The sequence below is a fragment of the Aspergillus karnatakaensis genome, assembly GCF_047715665.1.
Source record: "Aspergillus karnatakaensis strain CBS 102800 unplaced genomic scaffold BJY04scaffold_20, whole genome shotgun sequence".
NCBI classification, from domain to species: domain Eukaryota; kingdom Fungi; phylum Ascomycota; class Eurotiomycetes; order Eurotiales; family Aspergillaceae; genus Aspergillus; species Aspergillus karnatakaensis.
The window spans coordinates 408,578-431,159 of record NW_027395732.1 but is presented as its reverse complement, the minus strand read 5'-3'; the positions used below and the strand labels follow the sequence as shown (position 1 = coordinate 431,159).

Here is a 22,582-nt window from a genome sequence, read left to right as displayed (position 1 = left end):
CATGCGGCATGCCTCACCTGAGGCTGAGAAGTGAGGTCACCTGATAGTCCCTTCAAACGTATGAGCCACAGATACATTACACAGCCACATCAAAAACAGACTAGTGCCATTCCGGCTCCCCACCAAATTAAGGCTCTACTTTTTAGCGGCGGGAAAGAAACCAATAAGCGTGCAGCTCTGCATGAAGTATAACAAGCAAGAACAACCAGCTATCTTCCTTCTTTCAGTGTGGAAGAAGAATATAAAGACCAAGGCCAACTCTCTGTAGAGATGTTGCAGTGATTCTTGAGGGTGAGTAAATATGAGTGTGCAAGTGAATGGTTTTTCGGCGCTGAGATGGCCTTATTTGTTTTGTTTCATTCTGTTGTCCTCTTGTTTTCCTCCTCTTTCCCACCACCCTCTTAAGCTTCATCCGAGTCTCTTTCTTTTGGAAGAAGACGACACATTCCACAGCTGTGATCTAAGATCTCACTATTTACATCTACATCTACCAGTCAGTTATCTCTCACTTTCCCTCAGAACATTCACTCTCACTCTCACTTCACCCTCACCTCCCCTTCAAACAAACCACCAACTAACCATCAACATCTTACCACAGCCTTCAACCCCGCAGAAGCAGAATTGCCCACAATGCGCCGCACTTGCTCTCTTTCGAAGTTGCCGGCTAAGGCCCAACACAACGCACGGAGGTTTCGTAGGACGCAGGGGCAGGGGCAGGGACAGATCCAGCCCCTGCCCTTGCTCTGCGATGGCTTGGGGCTCCCGACTAAGGTGGAAGCGAAGGATATCAGAGCTGTCGTGAAGGTGGCGAAGAAAGTGAAGTATCTTGCGAAGGTCGATCCGGGGGATGTGTTCTACCAGCCGTGGAGCTTTGATGATGTTTTTGTCTTTGAGTATGGGCTTGCGGAGGTGAAGGGAGTTGAAGCTCGGCTTGGGATTGGGGGTAAGAGATAGGTGGAGGTGCAGAAGGATGAGGTGAAGAAGCAGGAAGAGGAGGTGGAGACGGAGGTGGATGACGACGATATCATCAACGACGCTGATGACGAGGACGAGGACGACGAGGGGCTGTGTATTGGTGGTCGCAAGCAAAAGGCGGCTGAGGGCGAAGAGAAAGGCACCGCAGCTTCTGTCGCTGATGCAGCGAAGGAGAGGGAGTAAAAGAATTTGGTTCTTGGTATGTTTTCAGTGTGGCCTCTCTTTGCCTTCACTTTGGCCTGAGATGTGAGATGGCTCTGAGAGCTAACTGCGGACTTCCATAGGTTTGTTAATGGTGCTAGAGGCTCAACCTTCGCTATTGGAGGTGCCGAGGCTGTTTCTTGTTTTGCTCCCAGGGACTTAAAACTGAGTTGTGAATATGGCGGTTTGATTCGGGTTTTGTACATGCTTGATATCGGAGGAATAGGGGATGATTTACGAAACTTTGCATGCTTTGTTGTTTTATGTTTTATGAGGATATGAGCTACGACAATTCACAATTTCATTTCTTTCACATTAACCTCACGTTCATCACTAAACCAAACCTATCTCAACCCCTTCCACCACCCATCTGATTCTCGTGTCGATAGGAGTAATACCACCCTTCACCAGCCAGATCTTCTCGAACCTTGTAATTGTCCTCAGCAATCTTCACGAGTCCCAAATCCATGTCCACCACTAGCACGCCCTCCTCATTCCCCATCTTCCCAACCGGTCCTATAATCGGTAGCACAACCCTCGACATACCCAGCGACTGCTCCAGCCCAGAGACATTAGCAAAGATAATCCCGCACGTATTCTCGTAGCATCGCGCCGTGAGCGTCGACTCGAGGAACAGCTCCTCGCTGTTCGGGTTATACGAGAGTGCTGTTGGCGTGGCGTCATTGCGGCCCCCTGGAGCCCTGTCAGTTGATGTTTTCCTTCTTTCCACGAGCCATGACCACCAGAAGGTATCACAGGAAAGATATCAAAAAACATACAATAAGTAGGAACAATAACAATCTCTGCCCCCTTCGAAATCAACTCCCGAAACGCCTCAGGAAACGCAACATCCCAACAAATAAGCAATCCAACTTTCCCAATCGGCGTGTCGAAAACCTCATGTGGTTCATGTAACGAGGAAGTCAGGTATGCGCGCTCCGGGTGCCAGATATTCTTCTTGCGGTAGCGGCCGAGGATTTCACCAGTGTTCGAGATGAAGTAGGCGGTGTTGTAGAGGATGTAATTGGTTTCTCCCCCAGACTGCGTGAGCGAGGACGAATAGGTGGTATTTCTGGGGTGGGGATGCTTTTCGACTAGTGTGCCTGGGACGATACAGATGTTGAGTTCCTTGGCGAGGGACTGGTAGGCCTCGAGGTATGGGGTTGTTTGGCCGGCTTGTGTGGCGAAGAGAGGGTCTGATGGGGCCCAGCCATTTAGGTGGTATCTGTATCAGTGTTAGAACACTCCCAAGCAGTTGAAGGAAGACGATCAAGAATGTTGGAGCTTACTCAGGTAACACAGCCAACTCGGCACCTTGGCTGGCGGCATCACGAATGTAGGCGCATGCCGTGGCATGGTTATATTCCACGTCGAGGTTCTAGAATGTCTTTTAGCTATTGATATTCATGCCAAGAGATGTTATATCCGGGGTTCATACCTTAATCGCCCACTGGATGACGGCAACGCGACGGATTGGCGGCATGATGATGTAGGTTGGAACTTGGTTAAGTGGAAAGAGTGCCAAGACCCGGACGTCGGGGGAAGGTTGAGGTTGCACCTCGGCTATTCTCGCTGTGGGGGACTCGGCCTTCGTGCCGAACTATAATTTGGTTCCTGGATTTCGTCTTTTGTTTCTTTCTTTGCTTGATGTCACTCGTTATGTTGGGAAGACCTCAAGTCCCAAGGTCACTGCGTCTTCCACGATCGTCAGTAAGAAGGCACATGTCTCACTTCCGCGTCATAGAACACACCGTCCGATGTTCACATACCCGAGAGCGACCTGGTGCCGTCAAACCAGGGCATGAAAACGACCTTAAACTCGCTGTGAAGCATTACATACCCCTTGATAACCCAAGCCCGAAGGAAGGAGATGTCACACTCGTTGGAGCCCACGCCAATGGGTTCCCGAAGGTACTTCTCGTCATTTGTACCCCCGCAGTATCTCGCTCTCTGAACTAAAGCAACACAGGAGCTCTACGAGCCCCTCTGGGACGACATCCACACCTCCCTCAAGAAGCACAACAAACGCATCCGCTCAATCTGGATTGCCGACGTCGCTCAGCAAGGCCAAAGCGGGATCCTGAATGAACCAATTTTGGGAAATGACCGTAAGATCTCGCCCTCTATCATGCCCATCCACTCTTCTAACAAAGACCTGTAGCCTCCTGGACAGACCACAGTCTAGATCTCTTAAGCTTAATAAACACCCACGCCTCCGAAATTCCGCACCCGATAATAGGAATCGGCCACAGCATGGGCGGAATGCAACTCGCACACCTCTCTCTCCTCCACCCATCACTTTTCAGCGGATTGATATTGATCGACCCCGTAATCCAGCGAGAGAACCCCGGACTCAAATATGCAAAGGCGTCAACATTCAGACGAGACCTCTGGCCGTCCCGGGAAGCCGCAGTTGAGAAGTTTAACTCAAGTCCGTTTTACCAAGCGTGGGATAAGCGGGTACTCGAGAAATGGGTGCAGTTTGGATTGAGGGATCTACCTACACCCCTCTACCCGGATACTAAAGAGGGTGGTGTTACGTTGGCGTCGACGAAGGCGCAGGAGCTGTACTTTTATCTTCGCACCTCATACACTGATAGTCGAACTGGTATCTCGCGCGGGAAACCACAGGAGGAAATGCATCCTGACGATGCTGAGCTTCAGACGATGAGTGAGGGTAAAGAAGTCCCGTTTTATCGGCCCGAGCCGGCGAATGTGTTTCGGCGCTTGCCGGAGGTCAAGCCGCCTGTTCTTTATCTGTTTGGGGAGAAATCGGAGATGTCTTCGTCGGAGGCACAGGCGCAGAAGATGAGGGTTACTGGGACTGGGGTTGGAGGGAGTGGGGGTGTTGAGAGGGGAACTGTACAAGAGGTTGTTTTGCCGGCGGGGCATTTGGTTCCGATGGAGGCTGTAAAGGAGTGTGGTGAGGCTTGTGCTGGGTTCATTTCTCAGATAGTGTCGGGTTGGGAAAGGAGGATCGAGGAGTATCGAAGGGTTTGGGACGGAGTTGCGGACAGTGAGAGGGGGGGTGTTGAGGCGCAGTGGGTGGAGGAGATTGGAAAGTTGGGTTACAAGTCTAGACTCTGATAGACATAGATAGGTTTACAGCTAGTTAGCCAAAGAGGGGTTTATTTGTAAGAGGAGGTTTATAGATATCACTACTCGCAGTCCTTTCACCGACACATATAGCGTGATGGATTCTTTGTCGACTCCGACAGGATTGTACCTAGTGGCCCAGAAGTCCCTTAAAATATTCCGAGGGTAAGCCTGAGATACTGGCTATAATTCTCTCATCCTTATCATCATTGAAGTCGGAGTAACCTAATACGGAGTGTAAGTCCTGATTAGAGAGTACCTCGCTTTCCTGTTCATTTGGTTGCATTCGCGGCAGCACGAAAAGCGCCAGCTCCTCGAGATGTCGGCAAACGTGCCGTTCACTTTCCGATCGACTTCTAGATCTGCTCAAGCCCAGTCCTTTCGATCTCTAATCGTGACTATGATACAGCAGTACGGGCATTCGAACGGGCTCCTATCAGCTGATTCTAGGGCTGGAGGGGAGATTGGTATGATACCGTCGTGACCTAAAATCATTGCCGTCGTATAAGGTCTTGGACGAGCCGGAATCTGGCGTGCCATCCAGAAAGTCAAGATGGTCATCTGAAGTTTTTGAGTTCGGCAATAGTTTCAGAAACTACCGTTGTTGAGTACTATAAGTATTTCGAGGGGTTGATGTACAGGAATTGGAACAGGAGGCTTGTAGCTCACCATAGCTGGGGGTTGGTATGGTTTAAGGAAAGTGCTTGGATATAAGAATTCATGAAAGTGAATATAATCTGCTCGATATCGTCGACAGAGTGTTCCAAATAAGCTACATAGGGTTGCAACTATTACTGACTAGATGCTGAGCTATACCATCTCTCCAAAGCTACCTGACAGGGGAAGCAGGAAAAGGCTATACAACCTTGCCGAATAAGACACTAATAACACCATGGAAGAACACCGATCCAACCCAAATCGAAGCAAATCGAAGCAAATCAATTCTCCTTCTCCCCGTGGTGAGCTCGCTGATGATCTCTTAGAAGTTGTCTTCGAAGGTAAACCTTTTGACAGCCAAGCATCATGCATCTGTGATTCCGCTGCTGAGAACCTCGACCCTTCCGCCGAGACTCATAGATCATCTTACTTGTGTGCGCTGTCGAGAGTCCATGCGCCTTTTGAAGATGTTTTTGCAAAGAGACGACGGATCTGTACTCACTCTCACAACGTGCCTCGGGGCACTTCCATATTAGCTCATGGGCCGGGTGTGACTCTTTGTAGTGGCATGTGAGAGGATCCAGGCCTCCATAAGACGCGCCACATCCAGGCTCCAGGCATGTGTATGTTCGTGAGAAGTCTAGATGGCGGTTTAGAACATGCCTCTTCAATGCTTCCCTGCCTAAAAAGGATTTAAGGCATCCAGGCTCTGGGCATGGAAATTTCCAACCCCTTGGTAACTTGAGGTGTGCATGTCGCTCATGGGCTTGTAATCCACTTTCGGTCAGGAAAGCCCGGCCACATCCTAAGGCAGTACACTTTATCTGCATGCCAGGTCCTTGATGTGACTCTTTGAGATGGCGTTGCAGATCCGCATCTGACCCGTAGGCATTGCCACATGCAGATGCCGGGCACTTGTGTGCTTGCAAGGTAACCTGGTGACATTTTTTGGCATGATCTTGCAGTCCTTGAAAGCGTATGAAAACCTTGTCGCAGCCAGATTCTATGCATTTATGTAGTATCAAGCTGTCTTGTAGACCGGGCCCTCCTGACAAGGCACGTTCCTACCTTTGTCTGCTTGGGTATCTGGATGTTCTTTGGCAATATGGTATTCAAGCGACGATTCTGACGCGAAAACATGACCACACTTAGGCACTCCGCAACGATATCTTAGCCACCGAGGGGGATGTACCTCCCTGCGGTGGTATGTAAGCTCATATAGCTTTTCGAAGGCTTTATCACAGCTTGGCTCCGAGCAGCTGTACGGCAGCGAATGTGTCCTGGCTTTCATGTGAGCCTCCAGGTCGTCTCGCAGCAAGAACATCCACCGACACCCGGGCTCTCGACATCGGAGCGCGTTTTTGGGAGCTAGATGCTGCCATAGAATATGATTCCTCAGATTTCTTTTTCTAAGGTAGGTCTTAGGGTTCGTGCAGCCTTCCCAGTGGCATCTCAAATTAGATTCGTCTGGTATCTCGATATCCCATCCGTACGGTATTCTGTATGACAGTATAGGTTAGATATTACGCCGCGTCATGTAGTAAGGAGAACGAGAATGGATAGACTGACCTAAAACCGGAATTTGAGGAACCACTAGCACATTTCGAATTGTGTAAAATGCTGTCTTCTGTGGATGTCGTTCTTTCTTGAGTGTGCTCGTCGGCGCCGTCTTGGACTGTATTGTGAAGGAGGCCAGCAAGGCACAAGGTTACCGGGTCTTCAAGCTTTATGCTTTCTTGTGTAGATGTGGTGGTTTCGTCAGTGTACTCGTCGGCAGGGCCTCGGTCTGCATTATGAGGAGGGGGATCAAGGCAATTGAATTGTATAACCTCAAGTTTTGTGCCCTCCTCAAAATTAATTGAGGTATAACACTTTTGAGCAGCATTGCTTAGGCAGGAAGGACTAGACAAAGGGTCACAAGGATAAATAGCTGGAGAAGAGAGAAAATCGTCTGGGAAGACAAGCTGACGCCCCGTGGTAGACATGATTTGATGCTTGAGGTATCTCTTGGAGAAGAGGGCAGATAAATAGATCAAAACAAGCCAAGGTAAAACATCTTGAGTTAGAGGGAAAAGTGGCTCTCTAGTTATATCTATAAGAATGACCTCCTGGGCACCTGCTTTGTTTGAAGAACAATGGACCGAGACGGAGCCTTTATGCCCATGTCTTTGTGACCACAGCCAACTTAGTTTCGAATCTCTTTCATGTCGTTTGGGGTACTACGAGGGCCTCTTTGTTCCCGTGTCTGATCTTCGTCTCATGGTGCGTTCTCTTGATGATATTCGCCGCCAGTCTCCTGACAAAGACGTATTGAGAAAGAATCATCACATCACTGCTTCCATGTGGCTTTTTGTAGAGCCACAATAGAACCGGCAGAGGCTGGCAAATTACCATAAGCCCTCTTTGAACAATACAGCCTCGTTCTTCACAATCTAATCCGTACTTGACCACACACTTAGGGCTGACTTCTCCAACGCCGTCAACTTTGCTGTCTCTTAACGCAATATCTTGAGCATTTCTGTATTACTGACATTATTTGCTTGAGCACGACAGTTCGGATGTCTCTGTATGGTCATAGATGTGTTCTTCCGGACTCAATTCCATTAGAGCCTACCAAAAATCATCCTGTTCGAACAGGTCTGTCAAATATGCTTAAGTAATCCTCATTATTTGACAGCTAAATATAAGGACAAGTACTCAATATGAAATCGCCCCCGTGATGCACACAGACGTTGATATCTGACCAAATCCGGTACAGTTGTGCATCGCCGCCGCTCAGTCCAAGATGTGACCAGGAAACTACAACAATGGAGAGTAATCAGAAAACATGGCGCAAGGAAGAATAACCTCATATAGGCAAGATCATACTGTCTTGTGGATTGAATTCGACACTGCTATTGGACCTTAACTACCGACAACAGAGAACAGTCAAGCACACCAGGAAAGAGCCGAAGCCGCAGAACGTCAGATAGAAAGCGTGCACATCCATAGTGTCTCCAATCTCATGATAGCCCCAAAAGCCCCTCACAACCAACCTCTCGGCCCGCCATCTAGATCCAACACTGCCCACTGTCCATAACCCAGAGCCTCATGTGTCGAGAGTCTTCTCGCATGCCTTGTTAACAGTCTCCATGTCCGGGTTCGGCTGAATCGTAGGGTGAGAGCTTTATATCTGCTTCCTCGTGGTAGAAACTGTCTTGTACTTATGTATTACCTTAAGATGCTGCATGAGGCCTCCCCTCCTTGAGTAATATCGCTGGCATGTTGGGTCTAAGCAACACCATACCTTGTTCTTGTGTGTAGGCTTGGGATCCTGCTTAGGCACCAACTTAATATGCATGATGAGCTAGTATATGCTTGCAAAGTATCGCGGGCAATTGGACAATGGTCTTGAGATAATCACGTAGACTACGTACAGAGATTGGAAAGGTACGTGAACCCCAGGAAAGAAACCCGGCTACTTCCCCATCTCTAGGCGCTGTGACTGGTGTCGGGACGGCGGAAACAGCGGCGACATGCGTAAGAGAGCGGGGAGTGGGGGGGTTATATAGCTTTTCAGCCCGTCAACTAGAGTGGCTCCTTCCACCTTCCGCTGTGGAAAGCAGAGATAAGCCCTCATTGCCGCCACGAAATAATCTAACTTGCAGACTTAGATCAGGGTGTCGGACGAATAGGGCAGAATGCAGAGGCCACTAGATGCACATACTAGCTCTTCATTGCTGTGCCTGCAGCCTCTACAAGCGACAAGTCCAGCCAGCTCAGACCCAGAGGTACCCTAGTGTAGATTGCCAACAGGGAAGCAGGGAAGCCGTTGAGGAGCACCCAGCTCCAGCTCCAGCTTAACGAGAGAGCGCATTAGCCCCACCTGCGGAGTACTCACGGAACACAAGGCTAAATAGAATAAAGACACCGAGAAAGTTATAATGGAGAGCAAGAAATAGATATTTGTCTTCTCGGAAATCTGTCTACCAGTGAACCGCATCTACGAGGATCTACCCGAGATATATATAATTGAGCCCTAATGTCGCTCCAGCACAGACTACTTACATCAACGTAATGTGAGTCTCCAACAGCTGTTCTTGTGGATGTAAATGCTTTTACACGCTCTTGATCTGTTTCTTATGTTAATAAATTAATTAATTTCAGCGTAAACACACAGTTGCAGCGTTTATGTCCAGCGTTGGCTGTATCCACCTGCACATAGATAGAGTCTAAGGATATAAGCTCATAACCCGCTACTCCCCACATCAACCAGCAGCATCATTGGTCTAGTGGTAGAATTCATCGTTGCCATCGATGAGGCCCGTGTTCGATTCACGGATGATGCACAGCAATTTCTTTTTTGTTTTGCAATCTTTTTCTTGAATTTTCATCGTCCACGAAGGGTCGGTCGGGTTGGGGTGCTTGCACAAATTTGCGCGGAGGGAGGTAGCCTGAAGGCCTAGTCTTTCGTACTGGTGTAACTGCCATGCAAGAACGAAAGATCTGGTATGTAATAGCGAATTATGCATAATGAAAAAATCATGCAGAGATTGGTTTCACAGAGTCGACTGTCATCGACCCTTGTCCGTTTTCTGGCGCGCTCCAGCAAGGTCGTCAAAACGAGCGTCACACCCACTCCCTATTCTACCACGCTATCCTTGCAAGAATTCCCTTCGGCCATCTGCGAACAGAATACTTCCTAACCTCATCAAGGAAGAGAAGGCCAAGCCCAAATGCAACGGGAAGGAGGAAGTTCTCAACAGGAACTGTAGTTGTGTCGATTGAGGAGTGCAGATCAGGGATATAGCAGACTGTAAAAACGAGATTCGTCAGCTCATGTCCTTCGTAGGATGTGAGAAAAGAGCAGAAACCAATAATACTTACAAATAAACACCACACACAGCGCAAACAGCATAGCCGGGAACAAGAGCAAGTTCTGAGTCTCTTTGTTCAAGATCGGCGGCTGCTGGAAGATACTCAAGCGGCGAGTCCTCACGGCCAACAGGTTGAAAAACTGCATAAAAACCAAATTGACAAAATAGATCGACGATGCCTCGTTGGCAACTTGGGTGACGAAGTCCGGGTCGTACTGCTCGGGCCAGGAGCCGTAGTGCAAAACCATTGCGCTGAAGGGGACGCCTCTTCTCTGTGAAAGTGGTATATCAGTTAATTTGGCCGGTAGTAAGAGAGCTGCTCAAACCGTACCTCCATGTGCCAAAAGGCCACGACATAAGATAGAACACACTCGAAAAGACCGATAAAGAGGTAAGCGTGACCAAGGAGCTTCACATCAACGAGGCGGTCCTTCTTCGGATTTCGGGGCGGGCGGAGCAGCAGATCAGATTCGGGTTTCTCAAATGCAAGTGTAATTGCACCTGCACAGTCGGTCAAACAGCAGATGATGATCATCAGGAAGGAAGAGAGGATCTGGGGGACACCGAGAACGACGTTAGTGACTACGGGCCACAGCTCACTAAAGCTACCTGCGGGCAGCAGGTAGATGACGGTCTTTTTCAGGTTATCGTAAACGAGTCTCCCATATTTCACTGCTTCGACAATGGCTGCAAAAGAGTCAAGAAGGACAATGTCGGCTGCCTCAATGGCAATGTCAGATCCGCTACCAAGGGCAACGCCGACATCCGCTGCTTTTAGAGATGGAGCGTCATTGACACCATCACCGGTCATTGCAACAATATTGTCTCTCAGTTGGAACTCTTTGACGATGCGCAGCTTCTGTTCGGGCGTGGTGCGAGCGAAGACAATTTCATCATAATTGCACATCTTGTCCCAATCATGTTCTCCAAGACCAGCGAGCTCAGGACCGCTAACCACAATGGCAGTTGTCGACCCCGGCGGCCGCTCAGCTGCTTTATCGACATGGTCCAGCGACTTGATATCGTCGATCAACTCCGGAGGCGTCCTGATGATGCCGCACTCGATTGCAATTGCTTGCGCAGTAAGTTTGTAGTCTCCTGTCACCATCATAATGCGAATGGAAGCCTTGCGAAGAGTATCAACGACTCCGGGAATCTCGTCTCTCTACAGAAGATCAGCTGCTGTTGTTGCCAGATAATGGAACGGTCATACCGGAGGATCAATAAGAGCAACAAGTCCAACAAGCGTGAGGCCATCCGCAGCTGTAGAGAGAACGACTCTTTCATCTAGTACTCCACCAATCCATGCGCTAGGGACCGGTTTTTGAGCCATGAGAATGACTCGCTTTCCCTTCGCCGACCAACGATCCTTGATAGCCTCGATCCTGTTGCGGTCGCCCAAGGACATCATTTCAGGTTGACCATTTCTGTTAATGGCATGCGTGCATCTCGTCAAGAGCATATCTGGGGCGCCTTTAATGAAGACATAACTAGTAGCTTTGTCAGATGCTGGCTTCAATAAATCCGATGATATACTTACCCGCCCTCTTGCTCGTTTATCGGCGTCATCACGCGAACCATGAACTTATTCTTGCTGTTGAAAGGAATCTCGAACGACTTCTTCCATTGCGTACGGAGTTCATGTACAGGGCCGAGAAACTGAGAATGGCGGAGGATTGCCTGGTCAGTCGGATCACCAAAGATCTTGACAGCATGCAAAGGGCGGTCAAGTGTTGTGGCATCAAACTCCGCTGCGTTACAAAGGCCTGCGATGGTTCTGACTAGTCCGATTGACTCGTTAGGAAGGTCAGCGGCGGTTGCACCATGCGTCATTCGCTCCTTTGCCTGCTCCGAGGGATATTCCTCTCCGGCAGAAAAGCAGTCGGTTACGAACATTTCATTCTGATACGTTTCAGCATTGTGTCTCGGAGGTCAATTGATATCTTACCTTGGTCAATGTACCCGTCTTGTCAGAACAGATGACAGAAACAGCTCCCAGCGTCTCCACTGTCGCCAGTGACTTGCAGAGAATCTTGTTCTTCTTCATTATACCGGCCGCAATTGTAAGACCCATCGAGATGGCAATCGGAAGGCCTTCGGGAATAAAGGCAATACCAACACTGACGCAGCTGACAATGAGGGTAGGAACGTTGATAAAATCAGGATGGTCCTTGCGCAGGTACGCAGCCCTAGAAAGTCAGTATAGGCATCCAAGAAGGGACGTCGTACACACCATACTATGACAATCATGGTCACGAAAGTGACAACGAAGCCAACAATAATGAGAACGAACCGTAGAATCTCCTTTTGCATTGGAGTCATCTCAGTTCGTCGCTCGTTGGAGAGACATGCTATTCGTCCAAAGACAGTCTGATCTCCCGTTCCGACGACAAGACCCAGAGCGGCTCCAGAGACACAGTATGTACCTTGCAGTCCAATGTTGTTCGTTTCAAGGAAGTTGCTGTTGGTAGAGTCTACAGTTCCAGTCACAGGTTCCGACTCGCCTGAAAGGTCAGCAGGGAAGATGAAAAACGGATGGAGTCGCTTACCAGTCAAGATTGACCGATCAAACTTGGTATCAGCAGATGTCTGTATAAATCGCACATCTGCAGGGAGTTTATTTCCCTGTTTAATCTGGATCAAATCTCCAGGGACCAGGTCAACGGCACTTAGATTCGTCGGGTTCCCGTTGCGGATTGCAATACACTGGTCTGGCAACATGGTTGTGATTGACGCCATAACTTGAGACGAAGACCAATCTTGCCAACCATTAAAAGCAGCGGAGATTACCCACACAGCGACTAGAACAACAGCCAGTGCAAGATTCGCCTCTGCAGGAGGATCCCCAAGGGGTTTCCATGCGATAAAGACCAACACACCACCGCCAAGCAGGATACTGCCAAATCCTCCGAAGATGTAACCCATAATTGTCCGAAACCATCTTGATGGCGGGGGCCCGAGCTGGTTCTTGCCGTACTCTGAGACGCGACGTGCGATTTGCGCACTCTGCAGGCCTTCTGGAGAGCTGGAGAAGCGGTGCTGTAGCTCTGCCACGGACAGAACGTGGTAGTCAAGCTCGGCGAGTCCTGATATGATGAGCGAGATAGAGTAGACAGTAGAAGACCGCGAACCTTTGATCTGTTCCCGTTCCATCTTGTTCGAGCCCTTGGAGTCTTTATCTTCTACGTCGTCGACCTTCATGGAGCTGGCAGGTAATCATAAGCGAACAATGCCACCTCAAACGGATGAACACTCACAGAGTCCTATATGCGATGGGAAGCAAGTTCTCCGGTGCAACAACCCGAGCGCGCCCACTACGGGCAGACAAACTCGAGTCCCGACGGGACAGTGGCCGCATCTGGTCGCGATGGACGCCATCCTCCTCGATCCGGATTCTGTCCTTGCGAGCATCATGATCCATTATAGAGCTGATTGAGGTAGGGAGCTGAATTAAAAGGATCAAGGCAGAAGAGAAAGGAATAAGTAGAGAAAGCCATCTTCCCACGACCAGCGGCAATCCTCTTATAGCTGGAGGTGTTCAGCTTCCCCTGCATCTTACTTGGAGCTCTGAACATCTCGATAGTATAATTTTGATCCTAACAGCGATGCCCACATGGTTGACAGTCAGAGCATGTAAAGTGTGGGTGTAGTTGGAGCAAACGAGGCTTGCCGCGAGTGGTTGGAGAAAATGGCTCGTGCTTTCTGTGGTTGACCGCGCGGATTTTCTCGTCCAACCACCATACTGCGACATTATCTTCAACCACTCTGCATTTCGGTAGGAGACTTCTGTACAGCCTCAATGTGACCACTGTAATCCTTTCAGTGGGTTGAAAAATGCCGCAGTGGCTTTCTCATTACCTGCCTCAAGAGATTGCTCTCGCATATCCCTCAGCATCCACAGCACTATCTGGCAGCCTGGATGCTGTTCGCAGCTCTCGATCAGGCAGCTCAAGCCGACAAGGTTTGCCAGCGAGCTATGACAGGAATAAAGTAGCTTTGTATTTGTGCTTATATGCATGCCATCCGCGGGCACATCGGTCACCTGCAACCTACAAGACAGCCCAGCCAAGTTCCATGTATTGTCAGATTGATGAATGCATTTACCTACTACTTAAGCTACCTAGATTAGAAGAGTCTTAGCACCTTTATGCGGGTCGTCACTCGTCAAAGCTTTCTTGGAGAGTTGGTCCAAGCCGCCAATGGGACCAAGCCCGTGCCGCTATCTTTGCTCCGCAAGTTTGGCCGTGCCTCGCTTAAGAGCACTTGAAACTGAGGATTTTCAGAGAGTCTAACACTCCTGTCTTCTCACGCCACCATCCTGCACCGCCTCTCTCACGCTCCCACTTTCCGAGCTGCTCCAATTTTCCTTGACCAGCATCTGACAGAACCTACTCCTCTCCCGAATCCATTGACCCTTCCAAAGTAGTATATATGGGATTGGCACACAGGCCAAGCTGACAAACCCGATCAAGGAAGTTGCCCACCCCACCCCTAAGCTTGCATACATTGGCTTTGCGGCGACTGGCAATGCGGCACCCATGATACTTCGCAAAATCACGGAGGAGGCAAGCGCACTTGCAGAGTAGATCTTGTACGCATCGGTAACATAGATTAGTTGACATGTAAAGATCGACTGGTATCCGAAGCCGAATACGGCACCTGACAGGACGGGTGCGATCCAATGAATCGACGGAGTAGCTGTCCAGGCTAGCCAGAAAAGGGAGATGACAATAAGAACGCCACCGAGGCAGGCTATTGGCAGGCGGTGGAGTTCGGGGGAGAAGGGGAGAACCCATGTTTGTTTACAGGCGAGGGCGGAGTTGTACTTGCTGTCCCAGTACAGAGCAGCGAAGACGGTAGAAGAGGCGCCGATACCAACTGTAGGCTGGTTAATATGATGGACTAAAAAGAGTAGTTTGAGAAGACATACGAGGGAGAATGGCGAGAGAGGTCATCTGAATGCTGAAGCCGTATACCTCTGGGAAGATGATAGGGTAGGCCTGGAAAAAGAAGAAGACAAGGGCATATACGACTCCGACATATAGTGATGAGAAGAGAATAATTGGCTCGAAAACCAGCATATATAGCGGTCGTATAAAGATCGTGGTGAGATCTGTATCAAGCTTGGATACCGGAGCAATCACTTCTTGTCCAGAGAGCTTGCTCATCTTCGCAGCCTCTCGCTTCAGGATCACCGGGCCAAAAGACTCTGTAGGATGTTAGCTTTGGCCGATGCTTAGCTGTCAACATGAACATGCCTGGTAAGAAAATAAGCCCGGCTAAGGTAAATCCAGCAAATATCAAGTCGATCCAGAAAGTCCACCTCCAGTTGAGGACAGATGCGAACCCGGAAATGATTGGGCCTATGATGGGGCCAAAGCTCGCTACCTATTGGAAGGTTAGTATACGCTTGAACAACCCAATTGAATGACATACACTCATATAGAATGCCATTGCTCTTCCTCGTGACTTTGCCTCGAAGATATCTGCATATGCGCCTCCGATAACAGTTTGTGGGGCAGCACCCATGCAACCACACACGAAGCGAAAGAATAGGAGTGATGACCAGCTAGGCGCAAGTGCGGTCGCCAGAGTAAACAGGAAGAATCCGATAAAGGTATACAGCAAAACTGGACGCCGTCCGATAGTTTCGCTCAAAGGGCTCCATATTAAAGGTCCGACGACGTATCCGATCAAGAAAATGCCAGTAGGTAAGCTGCTCTGGCTGTTGACCTCCATATTGAACGCCTCCATAATCTGAGGACTAACATTGCTCGGAAGGGACGAGGCGATGCCGCTGTTGGTCACAGATAGTAGTGTGAAGCAGACAACATAGAGCTTTTTTGTTGTTGGCCATTTGTAAGGGTTTGCTTTTGGGCAATCCTCGAAGGAAATGATCCTAGGCGAAGCTGTGGGAGTAGGCGGCGGCGTGGGAGCAACTTCCTTGGTCAGTTGAGAGGGATGGTGTGCGTCTTGGCAAGTCAGTACGGAGTAGGGAGTACGGATACAGGGCTGGCTGTGCCAAGGTAACGTACCTGGCGTGACAGTGGGTTGCAATTTCTCCAGCGGGGGAGCATGGCGTTCCTTTCTGTCCGCCATGGTGAGAGTGGCTTGGTTATACACCTTCGTGGATTTGCTACTTATCTGGCGGGAGGCTGATTTAAGTATAAGCCATCAAGCCCCCTCATATTCATGAAACCATCACATCTTGACTCATAGAAATTCAATTCGAACCGCCCAGACACATGTAGAGAGCTGCTTCGTCTTCGAGTTTGCGCAATTCTCCCAATGAGATCGCCTGTATGGTGGGATTTCTCACACTAATATCGGTACCGGGACCGGCCCCGATCGGCTCCGGTCAATGGCCCCGGTCAAAGGTCCCCAATAACCGACTCGGGGCAGGTCAGGATCACCGGAATAATTTGCCATGGTAGGTTGGGACGCAATGCAGTTGCATGTGCAAATTGTAGCCCTGTGATCACATCTTTGTTGGCGATTGTGGTCTCCGTCTTAGGCGATTGGAGCACTGGTAGCGGCATCTGCTTATGCGAACAACCTGTCTCTCCGTGAGGGGTAAGGATTGGCAGGAATCATCAGAATACTACCGTCCTCATACGCAATCATGCGGTAACTGAGCTGTCAAGTTCGGCTTAAATCAGGAAGAAAGTCGAAAATATCCGTTTGACCTTCCTCGAACAGGTCGAATGAGTCCGCTATAGGAGCAGTCAGATTCCAATTTGGGATATCAAATCCCAAGAGTTTGGGGAGCACAGGCTCGGGTCTCGACTCGGTCGATGAAGAAGCGGTCTGATCAGCATCTTTGTCTAGCGGCAGGATTGAATTTGCTACCGAAGGTCCCAGTATCCCTGCTGGGTTAAATTCGGGCCCAGTGCTTGCGACTTCTAGAGGCTGCGATGATGCGGCTGTGGCCGATCGGGTGTCACCGTCTTGATTGTATAAGTCCTGCTCTGCAAGAAGTGCCCCGGCATAATTTGCAAATATCTGGACAGTCCGGTGAATGTCTGGATAAGGAGGCTGCTTGAGATATTCCATGATCTGCCGGACTCGCTGTAGCACTAAGCGTCGGTTAATCAACGTAGGGTGCCATCGCGCTACTCGAATTGCAAATGTCGCTTTATTTATTAGCTGATGATTGACAAGAAAAATTAGATCAACTCACTTATGAAGGCGATGGTCAGCGCCGGATACGTTGGAGCCCAGACCAATTGGCATCTATAAGCTCCTTCTGTCACCAAAAGGCCCAACTGGCTCTCAATTATTTGGACGAGGGACTTCCAGAGATCGAGTACAGCATCAGGGTCGACGCCTTGGACCCCTTCTGACGTCTGTTGCAGCTTTTGTATTCTAGCTATGGCGGCACAGTAGATAAACACCTGTCCATGTTAGAACGAGCTGTTTGAATGTGATGTCCACCCTACCTTTGCATAATTTACCATCAGCTTCAATGAGGATCGTTGAAAGGCACCGGGATGGAAAGCGTTTTCTAAAATCATTAGCATGGTCAAGGGAAGGGCATCGAATAACCCACGATGGTGTAATTCGTCCCACTCGTCATACCACTGCTGCAACCTCCTCTTGATTGCTGGCAGCTCAGTCGAGATTATTGCAGCGGCACTGGAGCTCTCGATCACTTGACGACCTCTTGTTCGAATCTGGTGGTATTCAATTATAGAGACAGTCCGCATGTCACTATGCAGTGATAAGGGGTAATCGAGGAACTTCCGAAGCTTTGATATGTCGACATCTCCGAGACGCGAACATCTTCCGGTTCCACTTGCAACATCTAATTCAAGTGTGGAAGAGATGAGCCACGTACGGCTTTGCCAAACGAGCTCTCGATCCTCCATACTTGCGGAGAGATAGCTTCTTGGTGCAGGATTGTGGGCTAGTAATTTATCCAGCGACTTCTCGAGGCCCAGATCCAACGCCGTACGCAGGATGAGAGCAGTCGAAAACCAGGTCTTTTCCGAGTAGGCGGCAAGAAGTATCATGCCCTGCACGGTCTCTAGCTTCGTAGGCTTCTCAAAGAAAGAGTCCTCAGCTAGTCGTTGAGCTTCATCTTGAATCACACGTTGTAGATGCGTATTCCCGCGGAAGTCGGAGGCCGCACGACTCGCCAAGTAAACAATTACGGTGAAGCAGAATAGCGACCGGGAGCGGATAGAGTCGAAGGTGTCTCGAACAGGGTCAAACAGAGGCAGAAAGTTCTTGCTGCAGTTCATGAACCTAGTATAGTCAGCCTATGTCTGCTTGGTGTTCTGAAACTCTTACCTCTCATAGATGCACCGAGCATCCTCCTCACTGATGATACCGCGAGAAATAATATCACCCTTGGGATCCGCAACATCAGGCTCACCAAGGAAGATAGGCGAGCTTTCCCTCAGATTCACCGACATGGAATGCATCATCGACTGCGGCGCCATCATATCCTGGGGACTGAATTGCTGCAGCTCAATATTCTCCAGCTGGCTACTCGACGCAGACATATTGCTTCTCGGGCTCGCGGCGGAGCCGGTCGTGAAGCTATTTCGCGGACTATAACCGGTTAGAGATCTTTCTCCTATAGAGATTATCGAGTTCCTTAAGTGGTGAATCTTACCGAACTGTGCCACCCCCGTGCCTTGTCCTCCCCTCCGGCCGCGGCCTCCTAATCGCGTCTATAACACATTCATGCTCGTACCCGGCAGCGCGACACCGCGAGCAAGGCATCCGGGTGCGAGCGTCACATCGGACCTTCTGCTGTCTGCATCTCCTGCAGCTCTTGAATAATCTTTCTGACATTCTGATACTGGCGGGCCGTCGGGTCCCTTGCAGATAAGATGGGCGCCTCGTGGCTTCGGCAGGACACAGCCGTCGGAGCCGATTTACCGCCTTCCGAAAGCAGATGCCGGGAGGGGGTGTATCTACATAGTTTCTATACATATTTCAATCCCGGGATTGGTGTAAGCATTATTTGCTAGGTACAAGAGACAAATTCAATCTACGACTCTGATTATGTGGCTAGAGAAAGGCTAGATCGCAGCGTGAACCTTACAAATATGTCAAGTGCTGCATGGGTACCTGAAACTAAGGATTTCCGGGTTGTTTGACGAGTTAATAGCTCTATTACAACAGTCGACCCCGGTTTTATACTGATAATAGCTTCGTAAACCATGTACCGTGAGTACATTGGAAAGGAATGGTCTGGAAATCTGAATAATAGGGAAGGAACGATGAGTTTGGTGTATAAGGCGCTCTTTCCTTTTCGACCAAGGAATTATCTCAGGAAGGAACGGCCCATGGTGGAATCGTGAGGAAGGTGCGACACCATCTGTGCAAGATAGGAAGGGGCGATCTGTCTCCAAGGCTGAGTTATAGGTTGCACTTGCCTTGCAATGTAAGTTTTGAGCAAACTGGGAAGCAATGAAGGGGGCGGATAAAATAGACCATGTAGCGGAGCGAGCAGGAGCACGGGGGTTGCTCCATAGATAGTAAATGTATTCATGATATTGATGAGAGTCCGAATGTCTCCGACTCGCACCCTCAATTTTACAAAAGCGAAGACGGTAGCCGGAAACAGCCTTGTCACGGGGGATATGTCTCCTAGAGCAGCGCCGATGAGCGGCACTTAGGGCTGGCTGATATATCATCCGAGTCTCGTAATTATGGTCAGTCAGTTTTCCCTGCAAAACGCTGAATTGAGAAAGCTCAGCCCTAACTCGATCCAGAGGGGGGTATTTCAAGAGTTGCATATGCCGTAGATCGTGAAATGACTATCACAACTCTATCAAGCACGACGTTGGCTGAGCAAGTAGCTACGTAACGCACTCATGGAAACCGAGTACCTTTGCGCTCCGCAGGACCAGGGCTTGATATCATCGCTTCTGCCAGCGGGTCTTCCCTGATATCCGACCTTTCGGCCCACCGATCAGACCATGGCGCCGGCGGGGTTCCCCCTGTTATCGAGTCCGTGCTTGAGTCGGTCCACTTGTCGCAAACGCGTCAACGAATTTCGAAGTTATAAGGTCTCGACGTCCGGTCTAGAATTGATGTTTTCCCAAGGGCGCAGCAAATAGTCAGGGCCATCCTCCTCTCGGCGCATATGGCTCGAATCTCGATCCTTCTCGAACTGACTCGTGACAGCATAAAGTTGACTTCCAGTGCCGACTCCCGTCACTGCTGTTGTGTTTCAGGCAAAACTGACGCGATGAAATCTAGATTGTGGGACAAAATGTGATATAAAACTGGAGATGTCGCGACCGAGCGAAGATAACCGAGCACGGAAACTGTCGGCTTTCTTCGGGACCAGCCACAGGGCCGAGATAGCACTAGCCACATCTCCGAGTACAGCCGAGCGCATTTCGTCAACCAGCGAGGTGATTGGCCAATTCTACGAGACAGCCGTGGCTGAAGCACCGAGTCCAAATCAGGATATTCATATCGGCGTGACCCGTGCGGAAAAGTATGGATCCCAATGCTCTCTGCTGGAGCTGTGACGGAGGGCTAGATAGTGGACTTGGTGGGCGGGCTCCCGAGAGCCTGATACGGGTGCGAAGCAAAGAGAAAAAAAATTTGCACTGACGGGTCTCGGTTGTATATCAAGGGCGCCTTGGCCCCGAGTCGTATCTCGAAGAGAAAAGTAGAATAAACATCATTTCGAAATTGATAACCCCTTAGGTTTAGGGTAGACGCTGGCTTTGCCGATCCGACGGAAGATGGATCACCATGCACCTGCTACCCGAGACAAGGACCTTCCCGTGGCCGACACAGATGCCGTCAGCATTAGCGACACTTACTCCGATGATACCGATACCCTAGATCATCCCGACTCGCTTGAGTTATCCCGGATAGAAACATACCGGCTTCAGCAGAAAACAACAGTCGGGTCGACGAGGGGGCCCCAGCCGCGTGAGAAATGGATGCCGATGGGTGCTGGAAAGGAGTATCCGCCTGTACTACCGGATCCTGAGCGTTTTGTTGTCGAATTTGATGGTGCCGATGATCCATTGCACCCGTATAATTGGAGTCTTCTGAGACGGTTGGTTCTCTAGCCCAGGCAGCTAGACAAGAAGGGGTCGCTGACAGTGTGTTTGATAGGATATTCCTCGTCTGCATTCTCTCGTATAGCACATTCGCCAATTCCTTCACCAGTGCCGTGTTCTCTGCGGCTATCGGTTCCGTCAGCGAAGAGTTCCATATCGGAAGGGAGGCTGCCTCACTGGGGGTTACTTTGTTTGTCCTAGGGTTCGCCGCAGGGCCTATAGCATGGGCGCCCATGTCAGAAATAATCGGTCGACGCTGGCCTTTATGCATTGGGATCTTTGGAAGCGGTATCTTCACGATAGCTTGCGCGACAGCTAAAGACACGCAAACAATTATGCTGTCGCGCTTCTTTGCTGGTCTCTTCGCCGCAAGCCCAATTTCAGTCGTCCCTGCCGTCTTTGCTGATCTCTTTACTACGGCGCATCGCGGAATTGTCATGTCAGTTTTCTGCATGGCGGTCTTCATCGGGCCATTCGCTGCCCCATTCGTTGGCGGCTTCATTGCCATGACCCTCGGGTGGAGATGGATTCTGTACATCTCGGCCATTATGATCTTCCTTGGCTTTGTTCTGACTCTGTTTTGGATGGACGAGACCTATGCGCCAGTGATCTTAGTCCACAAAGCGGCTGTCCTACGTCGCCAGACCCATAACTGGGGAATTCACGCAAAGCAAGATGAGGTGGAGGTGGAGTTTACCGAGCTCGTCAGGAACAATTTCCTCCGACCGCTGAGAATGCTGGTCACTGAACCAATTCTCCTCCTGGTCTCATTATACATCTCTTTCGTATACGGCTTGATGTATGCTCTGCTCGGTGCATACCCTGTCGTATTCCAAAAGGTGTACGGCATGAACATGGGCGTCGGGGGGTTGGCATTTATCGGCCTTATCATCGGAGAACTCGTCGGTGGAGTCTACATCCTCTGCCTTCAGGGATCATACAAACGCAAACTTGCGGCAAACAACAATCAACCTATCCCTGAATGGCGCCTCACTCCAGCCATCGTCGGATCTGTGGCATTCTCAGCAGGCCTCTTTTGGTTCGGATGGTGCGGATATAAAGCTGATATCCACTGGATGGCCCCCATTTCATCAGGCGTCTTCACTGGCTTCGGCATCTTTTGTATCTTTTTACAGTGCTTCAACTATATCGTTGATTGCTATCCTACCTTGTGAGTTGTCCTCTTTACCCGACCTTTCTCGATGATATCTAATCCTGATAACAGAGCCGCATCAACAATTGCTGCAAACACGATCCTCCGATCAGCTGTGGGCTGCGCATTTCCGCTTTTCTCGCGGCAGATGATGGAGAATCTCGGCGTCCAGTGGGCTGGTACCATGCTGGGGTGTTTGGCCGCTGCCATGATCCCGATTCCGGTCCTTTTTTTTAAGTACGGGCCCTGGTTGCGTCAGAAGAGCGAGCTGGCTTGTGCTTCCGTGCACAACAACACTAAGAAGGGAGAGGTGTGATTTGGTTATTGATCATAAGCGTCATGACTTACGAACTGTCAGCTTTGTATATTAGCGATCATTATAGACATAGAAATTCGAGATACCCAATTCAAAGCGGACTGAAAGAATATAAACTTTCTCATAGGCGCTTGATATAATGTCGAGGCGTCTTAATTCAGGTGGTCTCCAAATCATCAGGTTTCTTGACACAAGTTTGGGGAAAAGCTAAGGCCTCCGGGTCTGAGCAAGCTGTCGCCATGCGCCATTGGAGGTTCTCATATCCTAAGCTTCCAGCCAACTATAC

The 22,582-nt window shown here is 49.7% G+C and overlaps 8 protein-coding genes and 1 non-coding gene across 9 annotated transcripts; 4 read left to right on the top strand and 5 right to left on the bottom strand.

Moving 5' to 3' along the window:
- Nucleotides 1-236: 236 nt before the first annotated feature.
- Nucleotides 237-1,430, top strand: BJY04DRAFT_187593 (uncharacterized protein). The gene is made up of 2 exons (XM_073711067.1): nucleotides 237-1,174; nucleotides 1,260-1,430. Exon 1 carries the CDS (start codon nucleotides 302-304, stop codon nucleotides 800-802), a length of 501 nt encoding a protein of 166 aa, XP_073572092.1. The 5' UTR covers nucleotides 237-301; the 3' UTR covers nucleotides 803-1,174; nucleotides 1,260-1,430.
- A 2-nt stretch (nucleotides 1,431-1,432) lies between these two features.
- BJY04DRAFT_187590 (carbon-nitrogen hydrolase family protein) lies at nucleotides 1,433-2,728 on the bottom strand. The gene is made up of 4 exons (XM_073711066.1): nucleotides 2,615-2,728; nucleotides 2,466-2,554; nucleotides 1,956-2,401; nucleotides 1,433-1,869 (listed from the first exon to the last, which is right to left on the bottom strand). The coding sequence occupies exons 1-4, from the start codon at nucleotides 2,657-2,659 to the stop codon at nucleotides 1,526-1,528; spliced, it is 924 nt and encodes a 307-aa protein (XP_073572091.1). The 5' UTR covers nucleotides 2,660-2,728; the 3' UTR covers nucleotides 1,433-1,525.
- Nucleotides 2,729-2,832: 104 nt separating this feature from the next.
- BJY04DRAFT_187589 (Alpha/beta hydrolase family-domain-containing protein) lies at nucleotides 2,833-4,491 on the top strand (the record flags this gene model as incomplete). The annotated part of the gene is made up of 3 exons (XM_073711065.1): nucleotides 2,833-3,087; nucleotides 3,146-3,284; nucleotides 3,338-4,491. 3 exons carry the CDS (start codon nucleotides 2,836-2,838, stop codon nucleotides 4,261-4,263), a joined length of 1,317 nt encoding a protein of 438 aa, XP_073572090.1. The 3' UTR covers nucleotides 4,264-4,491.
- A 3,470-nt stretch (nucleotides 4,492-7,961) lies between these two features.
- BJY04DRAFT_187587 (uncharacterized protein) lies at nucleotides 7,962-8,428 on the bottom strand. Its single transcript, XM_073711064.1, has one exon. The coding sequence runs from the start codon at nucleotides 8,267-8,269 to the stop codon at nucleotides 8,096-8,098; it is 174 nt and encodes a 57-aa protein (XP_073572089.1). The 5' UTR covers nucleotides 8,270-8,428; the 3' UTR covers nucleotides 7,962-8,095.
- A 596-nt stretch (nucleotides 8,429-9,024) lies between these two features.
- On the bottom strand, nucleotides 9,025-13,393 carry BJY04DRAFT_51202 (cation-translocating P-type ATPase). The gene is made up of 9 exons (XM_073720542.1): nucleotides 13,043-13,393; nucleotides 12,335-12,990; nucleotides 12,019-12,289; nucleotides 11,734-11,974; nucleotides 11,326-11,687; nucleotides 10,999-11,275; nucleotides 10,117-10,950; nucleotides 9,796-10,057; nucleotides 9,025-9,722 (listed from the first exon to the last, which is right to left on the bottom strand). Exons 1-9 carry the CDS (start codon nucleotides 13,204-13,206, stop codon nucleotides 9,556-9,558), a joined length of 3,234 nt encoding a protein of 1,077 aa, XP_073572088.1. The 5' UTR covers nucleotides 13,207-13,393; the 3' UTR covers nucleotides 9,025-9,555.
- BJY04DRAFT_t66 lies at nucleotides 9,187-9,257 on the top strand. Its single transcript has one exon. It is a non-coding gene; the product is annotated as a tRNA-Gly (tRNA).
- Nucleotides 13,394-13,938: 545 nt separating the features above from the next.
- On the bottom strand, nucleotides 13,939-16,085 carry BJY04DRAFT_51140 (putative MFS multidrug transporter). The gene is made up of 5 exons (XM_073720541.1): nucleotides 15,821-16,085; nucleotides 15,222-15,757; nucleotides 15,044-15,173; nucleotides 14,716-14,994; nucleotides 13,939-14,663 (listed from the first exon to the last, which is right to left on the bottom strand). The coding sequence occupies exons 1-5, from the start codon at nucleotides 15,882-15,884 to the stop codon at nucleotides 14,074-14,076; spliced, it is 1,599 nt and encodes a 532-aa protein (XP_073572087.1). The 5' UTR covers nucleotides 15,885-16,085; the 3' UTR covers nucleotides 13,939-14,073.
- A 1-nt stretch (nucleotide 16,086) lies between these two features.
- BJY04DRAFT_51139 (uncharacterized protein) lies at nucleotides 16,087-18,608 on the bottom strand. The gene is made up of 6 exons (XM_073720540.1): nucleotides 18,406-18,608; nucleotides 18,078-18,341; nucleotides 17,335-18,032; nucleotides 17,225-17,289; nucleotides 16,966-17,179; nucleotides 16,087-16,918 (listed from the first exon to the last, which is right to left on the bottom strand). The coding sequence occupies exons 1-6, from the start codon at nucleotides 18,585-18,587 to the stop codon at nucleotides 16,425-16,427; spliced, it is 1,917 nt and encodes a 638-aa protein (XP_073572086.1). The 5' UTR covers nucleotides 18,588-18,608; the 3' UTR covers nucleotides 16,087-16,424.
- Nucleotides 18,609-20,500: 1,892 nt separating this feature from the next.
- BJY04DRAFT_217592 (MFS transporter) lies at nucleotides 20,501-22,296 on the top strand (the record flags this gene model as incomplete). Its single annotated transcript, XM_073716089.1, has 3 exons — nucleotides 20,501-20,823; nucleotides 20,883-21,998; nucleotides 22,053-22,296. 3 exons carry the CDS (start codon nucleotides 20,501-20,503, stop codon nucleotides 22,294-22,296), a joined length of 1,683 nt encoding a protein of 560 aa, XP_073572085.1.
- Between the last annotated feature and the right edge of the window lie 286 nt (nucleotides 22,297-22,582).